The sequence below is a fragment of the Lithobates pipiens genome, unplaced genomic scaffold, assembly GCF_037356315.1.
Source record: "Lithobates pipiens isolate NorthernLeopardFrog02 unplaced genomic scaffold, aLitPip1_a1.2 Scaffold_18, whole genome shotgun sequence".
Classification (NCBI taxonomy): domain Eukaryota; kingdom Metazoa; phylum Chordata; class Amphibia; order Anura; family Ranidae; genus Lithobates; species Lithobates pipiens.
In genome coordinates this window covers 41,198,229-41,218,082 of record NW_027507758.1, presented here as the reverse complement: position 1 = coordinate 41,218,082, position 19,854 = coordinate 41,198,229, and the positions used below count along the sequence as shown (strand labels likewise).

At 46.4% G+C, this 19,854-nt stretch overlaps 1 protein-coding gene across 3 annotated transcripts in view; it reads left to right on the top strand.

Annotated features, from left to right (window-relative positions):
- The window catches only part of LOC143987089 (DNA mismatch repair protein Msh6-like), a 41,694-nt gene that overhangs the window by 5,929 nt on the left and 15,911 nt on the right, over nt 1–19,854 (top strand). For 2 of the 3 annotated variants that reach the window (XM_077485616.1, XM_077485617.1), the window contains one exon: nt 4,746–4,908. The exons of the other annotated variant lie outside the window; for it this stretch is intronic. In XM_077485616.1, coding sequence (XP_077341742.1) covers nt 4,746–4,908 — 163 coding nt within the window. The remainder of the gene's footprint in view (nt 1–4,745; nt 4,909–19,854) is intronic. 3 annotated transcript variants of the gene reach the window in all.

Genomic DNA, 19,854 nt, shown 5'->3' with positions numbered 1-19,854 from the left:
GTTTGACTGCCGTTTTCATATGCGTTCGCTTCTGTGTGCGAGCTCGTCGGGATGGGGGGGGGGGGGGGGTTACATTTATTTTTTATTTTTTTATTTATTTTACTTGATTTTATTTTTACACTTAAAAAAAAAAAAAATACATGGATCACTTTTATTCCTATTACAAGGAATGTAAACAGCCCTTGTAATAGAAAACATGACAGGTCCTCTTAAATATGAGATCTGGGGGTCAAAAAGTCCTCAGATCTCATATTCGGACTATACCTTTTTAAGAGGTGTGGGCGGAAGTGACGTTTTGACGTTGCTTCCGCCCTCCTATGGTATAGAGATGGGTGGGGGCCATCTTAGCCTCTCTCGTCTCTATACCCAGCAGAAGAAAGGACCCGACGGCTCCGGAGAAGGGGGGTGGCACCTTCCGCCACCGATAACGGTGATCTTGCGGTGAACCCACCGCAGAGACCACCGTTATCGTACACAGGTCCGCCTCCTGTAAATAGGGTTATCTCGCTTGTGGCAGCAGTATCTGCTGTTACTGAGATATCCCTCTTCAAAAAAACGACGTGTATTTACATGAGGCGGTCCTTAAGTGGTTAAGTGAAACGTGTCAACCATCTGATATTTTTTGTAACTATTATAGATGTTTTTTTTTCGTGTTTTCTACGTGTAAATTTTTGTTAAAATGTATTCTTAACTTGTGTATAAAACCCCTCTCTGGTACCGCAACAATCCATGTTAGTTCTCTAGCTATGCATATATATATTATTATATATATCTCTCTATATTGATATATATAATAAAAATGGATGCTTTTGGAGTAAAAATCTAAAGAGTTTTCTATTTAGCATGAAATGGAGCTTAGTTCTGTAGCATGAGGCTGTATATTCTGCAAAATGTTAAATTTTTGGTAAACTCATTCAATGAATCCTAACTGAGAGAACACGCACTGCATTGATGCATTCACACATTTCAAAGTAATCACGAGATGAAACAAAGTTGAGGAATATTCTTTTATCCCATTGTTTTGAAAATCTATGTACACGACAGACTGTGTGATTGTTTGAAGAGAAATGCATCTGTACTAGGCTGTAAGTGTGAGGCGGAAGGGCAAGCGGTAAAAATGAAGTTAAAGATTCTAACTACCTGCAAGAAGGAGTCCTTCAATTTTTAAAGGGCACCTGTCATTTCAGATCCATCATGGCAGCGCCTGTTAGCGGGCATCCAGTCAACTGCTGCTGCCACCTCCCTCGCCTTCAACCTAAGAGGGTTTTCACACTGCCGTGCTCATAGCATCGGCGGTAAAACGCCGCTATTTTTAGCTGCGTCTTACTGTCGGATTTGCAGCGCATTTCGGCCGCCCCCGCTAGCGGGCAAGAAAGGGTTAAACCCGCCTACAATAGCGGGATTCTGCCAGCAGTAATACAGCTCTGCCCCATTGATTTCAATGGGGAGCAGTGGTGGAGGAGCGGTAAACGCACCGCTCCAAAGAAGCTGCTGGCAGGACTTTTCTGAACGTCCTGCCAGCGCACCGCTCCAGTGTGAAAGCCCTCGGGCTTTCACACTGGAGACGATGGTGCAGCAGTTTGAGGGCGGATTGCAGGCGCTATTTCTAACACTATAGAGCCTTCAAAACGCCCTCGGTGTGAAAGGGGTCTAATTGTAACAATGACAAGCCTCCATCCCTGATATGTATACAACAAAAGGAGGAAAGAAATGGGACTTTGTATGAGGCAATTCACTGAATGCATAACTTTATTCAATTCGTTTATAAAATTATTAAATCACATTTATAGAGGGTGTCGATCTGAAATACAGGACACAATATAATGTAATAGTTATACAGAGCAATATAAAACTTAATAAGCACTATAGTTAAAAAAGGACACTCATCCATTCATAAAAGTTCAATGAACATAATTGATTTTTCATTGTGAGCCAAAATTGTCTAAGCATCAGTTCGATGTAATTCGACGCAGGTTTCATGGCTCATGCAGTAAAATGGTCTGAAATTAAATCAGTGTAAGTATAGGATATCCCCTAGGATATAGGTGTGACTTAAGCCCCATACACACTATGGGTTTTTCTGCTGAGTTTTTCCTTCAGGTTTACCAAAACCATGTAGTGGAAGGGCCTGCCTGATTCAATACAAATTGAAACTTCTAATGTTTGACCTCATATTATATGGTTTTGGTAAATCTGAAGGAAAAACTCAGCAGAAAAAACGATAGTGTGTATGGGGCTTAAGTCACACCTATATCCTAGGGATATGAGCCATGAAACATGCGTCGAATTACATCGAACTGATGCTTAGACAATTTTGGCTCACAATGAAAAATCAATTAAACTGATAGTGTGTATGGGGCTTTACAGTACGGCCAAATGGTGACGCCCACCCTTTAAATCCAAGGGAAGAAGAGGGACAAGGATGATCATCTCCCCCGGGCCTGAGGTGAGGAGTCCCATCCAGACCAGAGACAACAGCCAGGTGGTGACCATGTCACGTCCATGTGAATCTGGTGTATATTTAACAGTCCACACTGCTCTGCAAGGGAAGGAAAATGAAACCATGTGAAATGAATGTGTTGAAGTAATTCACCTGGTCTTCTCCTGGCTGTTGTCTGGTCTGAGGTGAGGTGGGACACCTCACCTCAGCCCCGGGGGGGAGATGATCATCCTTGTCCCTCTTCTTCCCCTGGATTTAAGGTTGGGTGTTACGCCGTCACCATTTGGCCGTACTGTAAGTTACACACCTTTTTTTTTATTTTGAGAGATTGTTCTCCGTTTTTAACCACTTGCTTACTGGGCACTTAAACCCCCCTCAGTCCCAGACCAATTTTCAGCTTTCAGCGCTGATGCACTTTGAATGACAATTGCGCGGTCATACAACACTGTACCCAAATGAAATTTTTATCATTTTTTTCCCACAAATAGAGCTTTCTTTTGGTGGTATTTAGTTACAGCTCGGAGTTTTATTTTTTGCTAAACAAACAAAAAAAGATGCAAAAAAAAAAAAATCATGTTTTAATAGTTTGTTATAAAATTTTGCAAATGGGTCATTTTTCTCCTTCATTGAAGTGCGCTGATTAGGCGGCACTGATGGGCTGCATTGGTGGGCACTGATGGGCTGCATTGGTGGGCACTGATGGGCTGCATTGGTGGGCACTAATGGGCACAGATAAGGCGGTTACCGATGGGCACTGATGGGCAGCACTGCTGGGCGGCACTGCTGGGCACTGATGGGCGGCACTGGGGTGCAGCACCTTTGAGGCAGATTGTGGGCACTGTGGGTGGCACTGTGGGCACTATGGGCACTGCTGGGTGGCACTGACGGGGGGCACTTACTTTCATTCAGGATGGCACTGCAGGGGGCAGGTGGGCACTGGCAGGGGGCAGGTGGTCGCTTGTATTGTAGGCCGTGATCGGGACTGATGTCCCGATCACGGCCGCCGGTGATCGGCTTTTTTTTTTTCTCCTCGCGCTGTCAGCGCGAGGAGGAATAATAGCCGATTACCGGCTCCGTTCTATCACATGATCAGCTGTCATTGGCTGACAGCTGATCACGTGATAAGGGGTCGGGATCGACCCCTTTCACGGATCGGTGATCAGGCGAGTCTCATGGATTCGCCGATCACAGAGCGCGCCCCTCAGGGGGCGCACAGGCCGCTCGTACACGGGACGACGTCAATAGACGTAGTCCCGGAAAAGTAGGTCCGCGCTAATGCCGTCATTTGGCAATAGCGCGGATTCCAAGTGGTTAAAGGATATTCTATACTTGTAGATATCGCTGATTTAATTTCAGAGCATTTTACTCCTGATGATTGGCATGAGCCATGAGTTGCATCGAACTGATGCTTAGACAATTTTGGCTCACCATGAAAAATAGATTATGTTCATTGAACTTTTATGAATGGATGAGTGTTCTCTCGTAACTATAATGCTTACGTCTTATCTTGCTCTGTATAACCATTACATATTTATGCAAATGTATTACATTAGTTTGTGTCCTGTATTTCAGATTGACACCCTCTATAATATGATTTGTTAATAATTATTTTATAAATGAATCGAATAAGGTATGCATTCAGTGACTTGCCTCAAGTCCCATTTCTTTCCTCCCTTTTGTTGTATACAAAATATTGCGTTGGGTTTTTTTTTTTTTTTTTTTGTGGGGAGAAAAAAGGACATCAATTTTTGTTTGGGTACAGCTTGTCACAACTGGGCGATTGTCACTTAAAGCAATGCAGTGCCGTATCTCAAATGGGCTGATCATTGAGTAGCCAAATCTTCCGTGGCCGAAGTGGTTAAATCGAGGAGATTTAAATCAAAGCCACCCTGGTCATTGACACATCACTCAGTGAGTGCGTTCTCAAAAACCTTGGCAGCCCAAAGGTGCCTGTGTGGGAGTTGAAGCCCACCCTTTTGCCGTCGCACATTAGTTACGCTGGCAACAGGTTAGCTGCTTGCCGACCAGCTGCTGTCGTTGTACGGCGGCAGGTTGGCACTGCTGCGTGAATCGCCGTAGCTGTATGTGCAATACCCCCCCCCCCCACCACCTCATGCCATTCAGGAGGTGACCTAAATCGATATCTTTGCACATAAACAGTTTACTTATTGCCAGATGACTGAGAGCAGACTGTAAAAACCATGCCAAGCCTTTCCAAAGTTAGTTTAGTTAAAATCTTTGTGTGTGTGTGTATATGTGGATCATTTTTCTTTTTTTAAATGTCATATTTATTTGTACTTTTTAGGTTCCTCTGCCGCAGAAGCCCAAAAAGGGGCATGTTTTTCAGTACCAGGCCTGAAATAACTAAAGCAATGAAAATGGCAGATGATGCACTGAAAACCGAAAAGGACAAGAGGCTGGCACTGGCTGTTTGCACAGAACCTTCTGATACGGAGGAGGAAATGGAGGTAAAAAAAAAAAAAAAAAAAAACCTGACAAGACAACAATTATCAAGATGTGTATTTCCTCCCACCAACTGTTGCATAGATGTGTGCTGCTTTTTTATTCGGTTAAACACTACAAAATTTTGTTTGACAGAAGGGGTTTGTAGCTGCTGTTAAAGAGCAAGTAAACCCTGATGGGTTTACTTCCTCTTTCATTCCCTGCAAAGGCAAAGCATAATGGACTACTATGCATTGCATAGTGGCCCATTATGTATCACTTACCTGACACAGGAGCCAGCGAAGTCGCCGCTGTCCCCTGTAGTCCGACGCATCCATCTTCTCGGTGGGGTCTCGCAGCTCCGCCACTGTCATTCGGCGGAGCCGCGATAACGTCACTCCCGCGCATGCGCAGGGAGCCGACATGCGTGGCAGGTCCATTATTGGAAATGCCACGCTCAGTGCGCCTGCGCGCCACTGTCTACAGCGCATGTGCCGTACACAGCGGTGCCTGTCTTCGGGCAAATATCTCCTAAACCGTATAGGTTTAGGAGATATTTCTTGGACCTACAGGTAAGCCTTAATCTAGGCTTACCTGTAGGTCAAAGTGGGTTGTAAGGGTTTACAACCACTTTAAATACAAATATGTATTATGAATGTAGCCAGCAGAAACCTATATTCAGATTATCGGCGTGCAGATATCCATGCTGATGTGAGATATGGGGAAAAGTTCCACTTCCAACCTAGTGTACATCATATGACATCCTGGATTTTGATGGGAGCCGCCAGATGGTCCATGGCAGTCTCTATGACCTTCGGAGGCCGGGCGCTATGTTATGACTTTACATTAGGCCCGGCATTTGTAAACCGCTGTATATTCAGCTGGAAAGGCTGAGATCATGGTGCGTGGGGTTTTTTTTTTTCTTTTATTATTAATCTCAGGCTTGCAGACTCCACATCTCTCTGTAAAGAGGACCCGCCTTGCACTATTCCTATTGCAAGGGATGTTTACATTCCTTCTAATAGGAATAAAAGTTATTTATTTATTTTATTTTTTAAAGGGTGAGTGTGAACACCCATGCGATCCGATTCTGGTGCGGACCAAAAAAGGGGCCTGTGAAAGTTTGGTCTGAATGCAATGCAAATTCAGCCATACTATCTGAGAAACTGCACAAAAATTGAATTATTGTTATTGTTTATCTGCACTCATGAGGCTTTATTAGAACTTACAAATGTGTGCCTCTTCTGAGCACTGCCAACTCTCATGGTAACGCAGACCCTTTTGGTTCATGGGCTAGTATGCACATTTTTAAAAAAAATGTGTTTGTTTTGTTTCTGAAATCATTGCAACTTGCATAATTTTCTGTTTAAATGAAGTAGCAAATAAATCTTAGGTGCAAGTTGCACTGGTGTGAACTAGGGCTAAGGTTAACGTGGTTAAACATAATCCCTTCGCCACCCGTGGTATAGCCGAAAGAAGGATACAGCTGCAGGCTCACTTTGCTGGGAGGACGTCTATTGATGTCTTCCCATGACCTTGCAGCCTGCGTCCCTCCTGCGACATGCATAAGCAGGGATCTGTGATTGCTGTGTCCTTAGGACACAGATGATCGGAGTTAAGAGCCAATTGCAGCGTGCTCGTTACAATGTGACCAGCTGTGTCCCATAACAGCGTAAACAGGATTTGAAAGTTATCGGCAATCCTCTCCTTGCGCTAAGTGCATGAGGAGACCCGATAACCGGCAAATCCAAACAGGGAACATCTACACTAATAATCAGGTCGCCGATCTTCAGTGTCCCGAATTTATAAATTCGTAAATTTTGTGAAAAAAAAATGCCTTTTTCTTTGTTTCTGTCATACATTTTTGCTAATTAGTAATTTTTCTTCATAAATTTTGGCCAAAATTTATACTGCTACATATCTTTGGTAAAAATAACCCACATTAGTATATATTTGGTCTTTGTGAAATTTAGATTCTACAAATTATGGTGCCAATCACTGAAAATTGATCACTTCTGATCAGGCCTTCAGTACATCAGGTGTATCTCATTTCTTGAGACACTAACAAGTCAGGAAAGTACAAATACCCCCCAAATGACCCCTTTTTAAAAATAGATTCTGCTACTCTTCCTGAGTACGGCGATACCACATGTGTGAGACTTTTACACAGCCTGGCCACATACAGAACACCAACATTGATGTAGTACCTTCAGACGTTCTACGAGGAAAAATGACGCATCTCATTTCACAGCCACCTATTACACTTTTGAAGGCCCTGGAGTACTAGGACAATGGAATTTCCCATAAAATGACCCCATTTTGGAAAGCAAACACCCCAACGTATAATCTGTGAGGCATAATGAGTCTTTTGAATGGCTCATTTTTTCCCAGAAGTTTTTGGAATATGTGGAAAAAAATTAAAACGCCTTTATTTATTTTTTTTTATTTTATTTTTACACAAAATTGTCAATTTATAAGATATTTCTAACACATAGCATGTATATAGCAAAAATTACACCCCAAAATACATTCTGCTACTCCTCCCGAGTATGGCGATACTGCATGTGTAGGACTTGCACAGCCTGGCCACATAGAGAGGCCGAACATTGAAGTAGTACGTTCAGGCATTCTAGGAGCATAAATGACACATCTCATTTCATTCCTACCCATCACACTTTTGAAGGTCCTGGACCACAAGGACAGTAAAATTACCCATCAAATGACCCCATTTTGGAAAGCAAACACCCCAACGTATATTCTATGACACATGGGCTGCAAATAGGTACTTGGGTACTCTGATGGGCTGGAGATAGGTACTCTGGTGACGGGTACTCTGGTGACGGGTACTCGGGTACTCTGATGGCCTGGTGACAGATATGGGCCGGGGCAGGTGCTCGGGCACCCTGATGGGCCGGGGCAGGTGCTCGGGCACCCTGATGGGCCGGGGCAGGTGCTCGGGCACCCTGATGGGCCGGGGCAGGTGCTCGGGCACCCTGATGGGCCGGGGCAGGTGCTCGGGCACCCTGATGGGCCGGGGCAGGTGCTCTGATGGACTGTGATTGACAGGTAATATGAGGGGTGGTAACAGGTCCTCTTTATTGGGGGGGGGGGGGGGGGGGGCAGGCAATCAGTGTGATTGGTGTACACTAGGCGGTAACGAGATGTTACCGCAATCTCCTCCTCCTCGATCGGTGTGTGAGGAGCAGAACAACCCAGTAACATCTCGTTACCACGGTTTGTTTACATTTTAGTGATAGGCTGTAAAAGGATCACGTGGGTAAACAGCCGGCTAATGGCTGTTTACCAGCGCCGGTGACGAGCAGTGTTCCCAGTGCACAGTCGGGGTGTGACCATCTGTGAGCAGCCGTGACTTCATCACGGCCGATCACGTGGTAAACGGCCATAACCAATGGCTGTTCACCCACTTCAGTGGCGAGCAGTATCTCCGTAACACGCCGCCACCGAAGAAACAGGGATGCGCGCGCACGATCGCGCGCATTCCCTGTTTAAACGGGAGGACGTCATATGACTGCCTCCCGCCACAATAGGTGTGCCGTCTGGCCGTCATTTGACAGCCGGCGGTCAGTATCTAGTTAAAGATAAACATCCTAAAGGTCGATTCCCAGACTTAACGTCTGAACGAGGTGGGACACTTCATTTGATCACGAGAAGGCTAAAAAAACTGGTGATTACCCCTAAAGCTGGCTTTGACCCTGACTATGACGAAGCACTGAGAGATATCAAGACTGCCGAGCAGAATCTTAGACTATCTGGAGAAACAATGCAAGAGGCTTGGTTGTAAAAATATAGTGTATTGGGGAACGGCGAAGAATCGCTACCAAATGGAAATGCCAGAGAGTGTAACGGAGCGCAATCTGCCAGAGGAGTACGAGCTCAAATCCACAAAGGGCTACAAACGTTACTGGACAAAGACCATTGAGAAGCTTTTTGGTGAGCTGGTCAATGCAGAAGAGCGCAGGGACGCAGCACTTAAAGATTGCATGAGGAGGTTGTTTTACAACTTTGATAAAAACTGCAAAGAGTGGCAGACAGCCGTGGAATGTCAGGAAAGTACAAATACCCCCCAAATGACCCCTTTTTACAAAGTAGACATTCCAAGGTATTAAGTAGCATGGTGAGTTTTTTTAAGTTGTAATTTTTTCCCACAATTCTTTGCAAAATGAAGATTTTTTTTTTGATTTTTTTTATTTTTTTTTACAAAATTGTCATATCAGGTTATTTCTCGCACACAGCATATGCATACAACAAATTACTAGTGATGCACCGAAATTTCGGCCGCCGAAACATATCGGCCGAAAATGCCCTTTTCGGCAATTTGCCGAAAGAGAAAAACGGCCGATAATGGAGCCGAAAATGGGGCGTGGCCTGGGTGGGGGGCGGGGCCCCGCCCCTGGTGACGCCCATCATGGGGGGTGTATAGCGCAGGAGAGCCACCTCTGCCGCCTGTTTGATAACAGCACCGGGAACATCACAGCTTTCATTTAAATTGCTGTGTGTTCCCGGCCGCGCGCCGTCACACGCAGCCCCTCCCCCTTGTCCGGGCACTTTGATAGACAGATCATCCGCAGCACACAGTGCACAGGCTGGCTGCAATGCGACACACTGGCTGCAATGCGGCACACTGGCTGCAATGGGGGATGCTTCTTGTACCACGTCCTCTGTCTCTGACCATCTCCTGTACCATGTCCCCAGTCTGACCATCTTCTGTACCACGTCCCCTGTCTCTGACCATCTCCTGTACCGTGTCCCCTGTCTCTGACCATCTCCTGTACCGTGTCCCCAGTCTCTGACCACCTCCTGTACCGTGTCCCCAGTCTCTGACCACCTCCTGTACCGTGTCCCCAGTCTCTGACCACCTCCTGTACCGTGTCCCCAGTCTCTGACCACCTCCTGTACCGTGTCCCCAGTCTCTGACCACCTCCTGTACCGTGTCCCCAGTCTCTGACCACCTCCTGTATAAAAATATTTTTTAAAATTTTCATTTTCGGTATCGGTTTCGGCACCAAAAAACCCATTCGGTGCATCCCTACAAATTACACCCCAAAATACATTCTGCTACTCTTCCCGAGTACGGCGATACCACATGTGTGAGACTTTTACACATCCTGGCCACATACAGAACACCAACATTGATGTAGTACCTTCAGACGTTCTACGAGCAAAAATGACGCATCTCATTTCTCAACCACCTATTACACTTTTGAAGGCCCTGGAGTACCAGGACAATGGAATTTCCCATAAAATTACCCCATTTTGGAAAGCAAACACCCCAAAATACATTCTGCTACTCCTCCCAAGTATGGCGATACTGCATGTGTAGGACTTACACAGCCTGGCCACATAGAGAGGCCGAACATTGAAGTAGTACGTTCAGGCGTTCTAGGAGCATAAATGACACATCTCATTTCATTCCTACCCATCACACTTTTGAAGGTCCTGGAGAAATTACCCACAAAATTACCCCATTTTGGAAAGCAAACACCCCAATGTATATTATATGAGACATGGGCTGCAAGTAGGTAATCGGGTACTCTGATGGCCTGGTGACAGGTGCTCGGGTACTCTGATGGCCTGGTGACAGGTGCTCGGGTACTCTGATGGCCTGGTGACAGGTGCTCGGGTACTCTGATGGGCCTGGTGACAGGTGCTCGGGTACTCTGATGGGCCTGGTGACAGGTGATCGGGTACTCTGATGGGCCTGGTGACAGGTGCTCGGGTACCCTGATGGGTCCTGGTGACAGGTGCTCGGGTACCCTGATGGGTCCTGGTGACAGGTGCTCGGGTACCCTGATGGGTCCTGGTGACAGGTGCTCGGGTACCCTGATGGGCCTGGTGACAGGTGCTATGAGGGGTGGTGACAGGTCCTCTTTATTGAGGGGGGTAGGCAGGCAATTAGTGTGATTGGTGTACACTAGGCGGTAACGAGATGTTACCGCAATCTCCTCCTCACACACGATCGGTGTGTGGGGAGGAGAACAACCCGGTAACATCTCGTTACCGCGGTTTGTTTACATTTTAGTGATCGGCTGTGAAAGGATCACAGCCGATCACGTGGGTAAACAGCCGGCCAATGGCTGTTTACCAGCGTCGGTGACGAGCAGTGTTCCCAGTGCACAGTCGGGGTGTGACCATCTGTGATCGGCCGTGACTTCATCACGGCCGATCACGTGGTAAACAGCCATAACCAATGGCTGTTCATCCCCTTCAGTGGTGAGCAGTGTCTCCGTGACACGCCGCCACCGAAGAAACAGGGATGCACGCGCACGATCGCGCGCATTCCCTGTTTAAACGGGAGGACGTCATATGACAGCTCCCTGACCCCACTCACATGTTTTTCCTCCTGGCCAATCAGCAAATCCTGAGACCCGACTGGCCGGGATTCCTAAGCCCCCTTTGGCCGGATTGCAGGACTCCTGATTGGCCAGGAGGAGACTGTTGGGACTTGGAGAGAGAAACGCAAGGATAAAGGTAATGTGGGGTTGGCGAGCGATGAGCGAGCAAAGCGGCAATCGACGGGGGGTGGGTGTTGGGAGGGCATCGGCGATCGATCAAGCGATGGGGGGTGGGTTGATTTGGTGGCGGTTGGATGGCTGGTTGGGGGGTGTTGGCTGGATGGGGGCCGTCCCCAAGAAATTTGAGCGCCAGCCGCCACTAACTGTGAGTAGGTGGCAGGTACAGGCACAATCTTGTACTTGTATGTCAGCACATTCTTTTGGGTTCAGTGGCGCCACCTGCCGAACTGTGCTGTGAATTGAGAATTTGCCAGCTGATTTCAACTATTGATTTTGCCTGAAGTCAGCTGAGGGGCTGTGTCCAATCACACACAGTTCTGTGCAACAGGAACAACAATCTAGCTGTTTTTTCTCCCTGGAAAAACAGGGGGGAAAACTAGACAGATCAAAAAGTAAAAGCCGTAAACATTACACATTGTTAGGCACACAGTTAAAACCCTGATTACCAGCATTGTTAGTACAGTGTTATGTACAGTCAGGGCCGGGGCTACCACTAGGCAAACTAGGCAGCCACCTAGTGTGCACTGCTGCCTAGGGGGCGCCCGACCACTGGTGTTTCTACTCTCTTCTCCCCGCAGCAAGCAACAAAGTCTCAGCATCAGAAAGCCGTCGCCGTTCCATTCGCTCATAGTGTCAGAGGCGCAGTGGTGGCAGAGGACACTGTCTGTGTCCTGACTCCCAAATGAATAGAAGCAAGTAAACATTCATTGATGGGCGCGGGCGAGGCTGCATTTGATGGGCGAGGCTGCATTTGATGGGCGAGGCTGCATTTGATGGGCGCGGCTGCATTTGATGTGCGCTTCATTAAAAAGGTGGGGTATACATGGACAGGGCGAAGGGGGTGGAGTCAGGAGTGTAGCCAAATGAGGGAGGCGGCAAAAGGAGATTTCACCTAGGATCTCAAAAGTCCTTGCACCAGCCCTGTGTACACAACTATTCCTGAGCAATGTATTAGTGTCCTTAATGACGTCAGTGTCAGTTAGTGACCCTCCCTGATAGCGTCTTTTAGCGCCAGTTTGCCCGCCACCCTATTACAGTCACACTATAAGTCACTGATCACCGCCATTACAGCGTAGCGCCTTTAACTGCGTAAACTCCAGTATATATACACCATAGTTTGTGGACGCTATAGCTTTTTCACAAACCAATTAATACACTTGTGGTTTTTTTTTTCTTACCAAAGACATGTAGAGGAATACATTTTGGCCTATATTTTTTAAAAAGAAATTTGATTTTTTTTTTTATTATATATGTTTTAGAATAGAAAGTAGAACATATTGATTTTTTTTTTTTTGATTTTTTTCGGTCTTTTTTTACTCCCTATAATAAAATAAAAAATCCAGCAGTGATCAAATATCGCCTAAAGAAACTGGTATTTGTGTGAATAAAATTATGTAAATTTCATTTGGGTACAGCATTGCATGACCGCGCAATTGTCAGTTAAAATAGCGCTGTGCTAAATAGCAAAAAAATGCCCTGGTTATGAAGGGGGTAAAACCGTCCGGAAGTCTGGTGGTTAACGTACCATGAATAAATAAAAAGTAATTCCTTATGGAAAACACCTACCTAAAATGAGGATCTTGTCTATAAACTGCATGGCTTTGTTGGTAAATGGTGAACCCATTCACTGAAGCCGAGGGGAAGCGCGGTAATGACGATTCATGCCATGCGTTTCAGTCCTATTCCTTTAGTATTACACCTCAATAAACATAACTCACATTAGCCGCACTAAATAATACTGCAGGGATATTTTTTTGTTTGCTGCTGTGTGTTGGCGGCTCATTTTGAATGAATGAACGACTTTAACACTGAAAACTTTAACGCTCAATTTACTACACAATGGAATAATATTAAAGTAAATCTGAAGCAATGTTTTTGTTTTGGTTTTTGCATGTTTTTTTTTTTAAATAAAGTTACAAAGGGTTGAACCCCCTGTGAGATTTTGTTTTGCCATTTGTATCCCACTGGGGAGATTTATTTTCAGTCCCTCACCTGTAGACACAACAGAAGAAATCTCCCCAAAGTGAGGGCAATGCCACCTTAGTCAGTGGTCACTGGAACAAGACCCCTCGTTATAAGATATCCACTCTATTCCTTTTCTGATGACAGATCATAAATTTGGATTTTTCCCCAATTTTGGTCCCGGTGACAATGGTAACCAGGACAAGTAGGCTGAGTGAACCTCCCTAAGGCTAGATTCAGACATGTGGAGAAATTGCTGCTCCTCTGAAAAGTGATCTGCTTTTGGATTGTTTTTTAGAGGCATTTGACAGGCGGTGGGGAGGTGACATGATGCGTCCTCTTTTTAGCTCCATAAAAGCTGAACTAAAGGGGTTGATTTACAAAAGGCAAATATTCTTCCCACTGACAATGATGGGGCAGTTTTCCTCCGCCTGATACCAATGATGGGGTACTATTCCTCCCACTGACATCAAGGATGGGGCACTATTCCTCCCACTGACGTCGAGGATGGACTATTTCTCCCACTGATACCAATGATGGGGCGCTATTGCTTCCACTGACGCCAATGATTGGGCACTATTCCTCCTTTTTTCGCTGCCTTCCCGTTGGTCTTCCGCTCCCCCAGTTGGTGAGTGATTTGTGCCGATCTCTTCTGTCTTCAGTATTAACTGAAGCATATTAAACTATGTTTAGCGCAAGCTGCAGAGAAAGGTACTAGGGAATCTCTGTCCTCAGCAATGTTAATTTAGTTGACTAAATGAATACTATTTTAGTCGACTAAAATACGATTAAAACTAAAACAATTGAGATGACTTAAATACAACTAAAACTAAAAGCCATTTAAGTCAAAAGACTAAAGTAAGACTAAAACTAAAATATCATTTTAGTCAAAAGACTATGACTGCAACTAAATTTCAATTACTGAAATGTACTGGAGATTTTAGTCAACTAAAACTTAGGACATTTTAGTCGACTAAAATGTACTGGAGAATTAGTCGACTAAATACAACTAAAACTAAAACAGTTGCAGAAGACTAAAATGGGACTAAAACTAAAATGCCATTTTAGTCCTAAGACTAAAATTAACACTGGTTCTCAGTTTCTTTCTCTGTCTCAAAAGTGAGACATAAGGGGTCTGTTTAGACCCTTGTCATTTCACCAAAGCCCCATAACAGGGCTTCTAAAAATAATTGTAAAAAAGTAATTAAAATATAAAAAAAATTATATTGTAGAAATTAATAAAAAAAATAAAAAACTACTGACGCTGTCCACTGCCCTACTGGCACCAATTTGTTCTCTACTGACACCGTCCATTACTCTGCTGATTTACATGCATGTGTGTTTATGCTCTGGGGTGCACACCCTAATGCAATAGGCTGTGCACACCAATGCCTCCTAGGTTTTGGGGCTGTGCGTTTTCGATTGATGTACACAGTGTAAGAAGAAACAACTCTAGTCCCTGCATGCAAGGGTGGCTCTGTAGGATGCTGCAAGAGAAAGGAACCACCCTGACACAGGATTAAATGATAAAGAAGTACTCAGATGCTTAACTGCTTAAAGTGGAGGGCCACCCTAAAAAACAAAACTACATTAAAATGTTCCCAAAAAAAATAATTTTTTTTTTTTTTTAATTATCTTACCAGAAATGCCTGTTGCTAGGCAGATCGTCCTAAACTGCCTCTTCCTACTCCGCGGTGATCTTCGCTGGTCTTCGTTCTTCTCCTCCGGCATGTTCTGGGAACTGTGTGTGCCCCCAGAACACAGCGCGCCCCATTCACAAAGCGCTGCACGACTCGGGCATGCGCAGTAGGAAATGGGCAGTGAAGCCGCAAGCCTCCACTGCCTGTTTCCCTTAGATAGAATGGCAGCGCCGGGACCCAATAGCCGAGGGATGGGTCGGCCTCGGGAGCCTGACATCGCGGGCACCCTGGACAGGTAAGTGCGCTTATTAAAAGTCAGCAGCTGGCTGGCCCTCCCCTTTAAAAACAGAGTTTAATATAACTTTAAACTTAAAGTGTACGTTCACCTTTACAGAAAAATCTATAAGGTGAACTTACACAGGACCCCCTTCCCACCCCCAGTCCCGCTGATCTGTTGTGCAGCGATCTCTCGTTCTGAGCCTCCCGTATAGCCGCATCATGAGTCCGGAGCTCGGCATTCACACGTCTTCTTCCCCGCTGATAGGACTGGCTACATGGGCTCTGATTGGTCGGCGCCACCCATGTGACGGTGTTGACCAATTAAAATGCTCCTAAACATCCCTTCTGACGGGGTACGTTTTGGAGATTGGGCTGTGGGGATTTCTAAGCCCCGGACCAGTGATGCAGCTATACCGGGGCTCAGAACGAGGAGATCACAGCACAACAGGCTAGCGGCCCTCGGGGGAGGAGGGGGCCCTGTGCAAGTTCACCTTACAGATTCTTCTGTAAAGGCAAACTTACCCTTTAGGCTTGGGTCACACTATTGTGAATTGGATGCGGTTTCCCCACATCCAATTCGCAATAGCAGAATCATTTTGACCGGCTCTATATTGAGGCGGTTAACATATCTCCGCTGCGGCTTCGGTGTGTCTTTTGGTCAGTTTCAGGTCCAAATTTGGGCAAAAATTTGGGCTGAAATTGGAGCTGAAGCGGTGAACGGGGACACACCGGACCCCTGCTGTGAGGTGAATGCAAAGATAGTGTGAACCCAGCCATAAACATGCCAGATGCCCAAAGTCTCCATCTATCGGCGCCAAGATCCCATGGGGAAAAGGTGCTGATATTTCATTTATTATCTAAACAAAACAAATCACTATAATGCTATTTATTCTATAACAGGATGAATTAAATGTATGTAAATCCATACAAATAGGGAGTCCTTGGTCTTAGGAGGGAAGCATAGCGGGGAGTTCCCATCCGTGTGCAATACATCTTAATGGGTTTTTCTTGTAGCAATCCCTTTGGTAAATGAGGTGTTTGCAGGTCGGGTCCTGTAAATGCAGCAGCTTTCCTCTGATTCACTAGAAATACAAAGACAAGGCCCAGGGCTCTCAGCTTTTCATTTACCAGGGCTTGATCTCCATAGACATATTTTCTTTTTCAAACTAAATTGCTGTGTAAATGTTCAGTTATACCAGCAAACCTCTGCCGCTGCCATGAACGATCCATCACAGCAAATACACTGATTCTTTCTTGGCGATATATACTACATATACAGTACCTCACAAAAGTGAGTACACCCCTTACATTTTTATAAATAGTTTATTATATCTTTTCATGTGACAACGCTGAAGAAATGACACTTTGCTACAATGTAAAGTAGTGAGTGTACAGCTTGTATAAGTGTAAATTTCCTGTCCCCTCAAAATAACTCAACACATTGATGTCTAAACCGCTGGCAACAAAAGTGAGTGCACTCCTGAGTGTCCAAATTGGGCCCAAAGTGTCTATTTTTTGTGGCCACCATTATTTTCCAGCACTGCCGGGAGTCCGCCATTTTTTTTCTTTTTTTTTAAAGCCAGCAGCTACAAATACTGCAGCTGCTGACTTTTAAAATAGTGACACTTACCCGCCCAGCGCGCCCGCGATGTCGGCACCCAAAGCCGATCTCTTGATCGTCTCTCAGGTGCTGCCGCCACCATCTTGGGTATGGGAATCAGGAAGTGGAGCCCTTTGGCTTCATTTCCCGGTTCCCTACTGCGCATGCGCGAGTTGCGCTGCGCAATAAGGATGGTCCCGCTGTCTCTGGGATCCGTGTGTTTCCCAGCAGGCAGCGGGGGGACTTTCGGAAAGGGGCGTAGATTCTGCAGAATCTACGCCGGAATCTACGCCCATGTTGAGGACAAGGGCCTCTTCCCGACAACCCTGGCCGTTGGTTATCGGGGTCTGCGGGGGGCTTATCGGAATCCGGGAGCCCCCTTTAATAAGGGGGCCCCCCACCCTATGTGAATGAGTATGGGGTACAATGTACCCCTACCCATTCACCTGTAAAATAAAGTACAAAAAAAGCCACAACACACAAGATATAATAGTTTATTGCACAGCTCCGGGGGTCTTCTCGCCGGACTCCTCCGCTATCTTCTTTTAGCTCTTTTGCTAGCGGAGGAGCCCGGCTTTCTTCCTCGCCGCCGCCCTCTTCTTCCGACTTCGGGGGTCTTGTCCCCCTCTTCGGTTCTTCTGCCGGGCCACCGCGCCTTCTTATAGCTCTTTTACAGGCGGTGGCCCGGTCTGCTCCTCCTCCGGGACGCGTGGCGACTTGTATAAGGACAAGGGGCGGGGTCATTGGTTGATGTCACATGGTGACAGTCCCAGCATCCTCCAGGACTGTGACATTGTAAGGGGGTGGGGTCACCATGTGACATCAACCGATGACCCCGCCCCTTCTCCTTATATAAGTCGCTGCGCGGCGCGTCCCTGGCATTGCGGCCGGAGAGAGCATCGAGTCAACATCTCCAGGAGAAGAAGAAGAGGAGGAACGGAAGGCGGCGGCTACAGAAGACCGGATCACCGCCTGTAAAAGAGCTATAAGAAGGTGCGGTGGCCTGGCAGAAGAACCAAAGAGGGGGACAAGACCCCGAAGTCGGAAGAAGAGGGCGGCAGCGAGGAAGAAAGCCGGGCTCCTCCGCTAGCAAAAGAGCTAAAATAAGATAGCAGAGGAGTCCGGCGAGAAGACCCTCGAAGATGGAAGACTCCCGGAGCTGTGCAATAAACTATTTTATCTTGTGTGTGTTTTTTTTGTACTTTATTTTACAGGTGAATGGGTAGGGGTACATTATACCCCATACTCATTCACATAGGGTGGGGGGCCCCCTTATTAAAGGGGGCTACCGGATTCCGATAAGCCCCCCCCGCAGACCCCGATAACCAACGGCCAGGGTTGTCGGGAAGAGGCCCTTGTCCTCATCAACATGGGGACAAGGTGCTTTGGGGTGGGGGGGCCGCACGCCCCCACTCCCCCAAGGCACCCCCCATGTTGAGGGCACGCGGCCTGGTACGGCTCAGGAGGGGGGATTGCTGCCTGCTCGTCCCCACCCCCTTTCCTGGCTGGCCGGGTAGCGTGCTCGGATAAGGGTCTGGTGTGGATCTGGGGGGGACCCCCACACCATTTTTTCGGCGTAGGGGGTTCCCCTTGTAATCCATACCAGACCTAAGGGCCTGGTATGCTCTCGGAGGGGGAACCCACGCCAATTTTTTTTCAGAAATTTGGCGTGGCGTTCCCCCTTCAGAGCTCATTCCCTGATTGGCCACGGCAAAAGTCGCCTGGCCTGGGGCGACTTGTAAGTCGCCCCAGGTAGTGTCTAAGTCGTGTTCAAGTCGTCTCCAATTTGCCTCACAAAGTCGTCCTGAAGTCGTGTCGCCCCTGTGTGAACAGAGCCTTAATCTGTTCAACCAGAGTCTAGCAGACATCCCGGGTATGATAAAGTTCATAATATAATAAATAATAAAAATTATTCAATAATGTAATCAAATCCAAAAACACTGAAATTTGCTCATTTGCAGAATTGTCACTGTCATTAGATTTAGTGTTTGACGAATTTCTCCACAAATCACTATCGCTCAATTCTGCATATGATTATAATTTATTATCACTGTTTTCTAGCTGGTCTATAACCACTTTTGACATAAAGGGACACTTTTTGGTTGCTATGGGCAATCTCCAAATTCCAGGCAGAAAAAACAGTATAATATAAAAGTGCATGCAGGGCACTGCACAGACCACTAGGGACAAAGGGGTGTGTAATTTTTTTTATACAGTACTGTAATCTGTAAGATTACAGTACTGTGTGTGTTTTGTGTATTTTAACTTTTTTGAATTTGGTGCTGATCTCCGCTCCCGTGCGCCGTAACGTCGCAGGGAACGGAGCTCAGAGGCATTCGGGCATTGTGTGAAGCGAGCGGAGGACAGCTCGATCACACAGCGCGGAGGACATCGCTGGATCCAGGGTACAAGATAAGTAACTTCTCCCTGTATCCAGCAATGCGATCCCGAGCTGGCTTGGGGTTACCACTTGGCTTGGGGTTACCACTTATGATAGTAAAATCCTAACCCGAGCAAGATTTGGGATTACCGCCAGGGAGGTTAATGCCAATCAGTGCCCACCTGTACCACCTATCCATGCCCACCAGTGCCGCCTACCATTGCCCGCCACTACTGCTTATTAGTGCCCACCAGTGCCACCTAACAGTGCCCATTAATGCCTCCTATCAGTGCTCATCAGTGCCACCTATCGGTGCCCACAAGTGTGGCATATTAGTGCCTCCTCATCAGTGCCCATAAGTGCCACCTTATCAATGCCCACCAGTTTAGCCTATCAGTGCCCATCGGTGCAAGCTCTATTTGTGTTAAGAAAATTATAAAAAAAATTGTTTGGGTATAGTGTAGCATGACCACGCAATTGTCATTCAAAGTACAATAGCCCTGAAAGCTGAAATATGGCTTGGGCAGGAAGGGGTGTTAGTGCCTGGTAGACAAGTGGTTAAACTCCTAATTTTTATC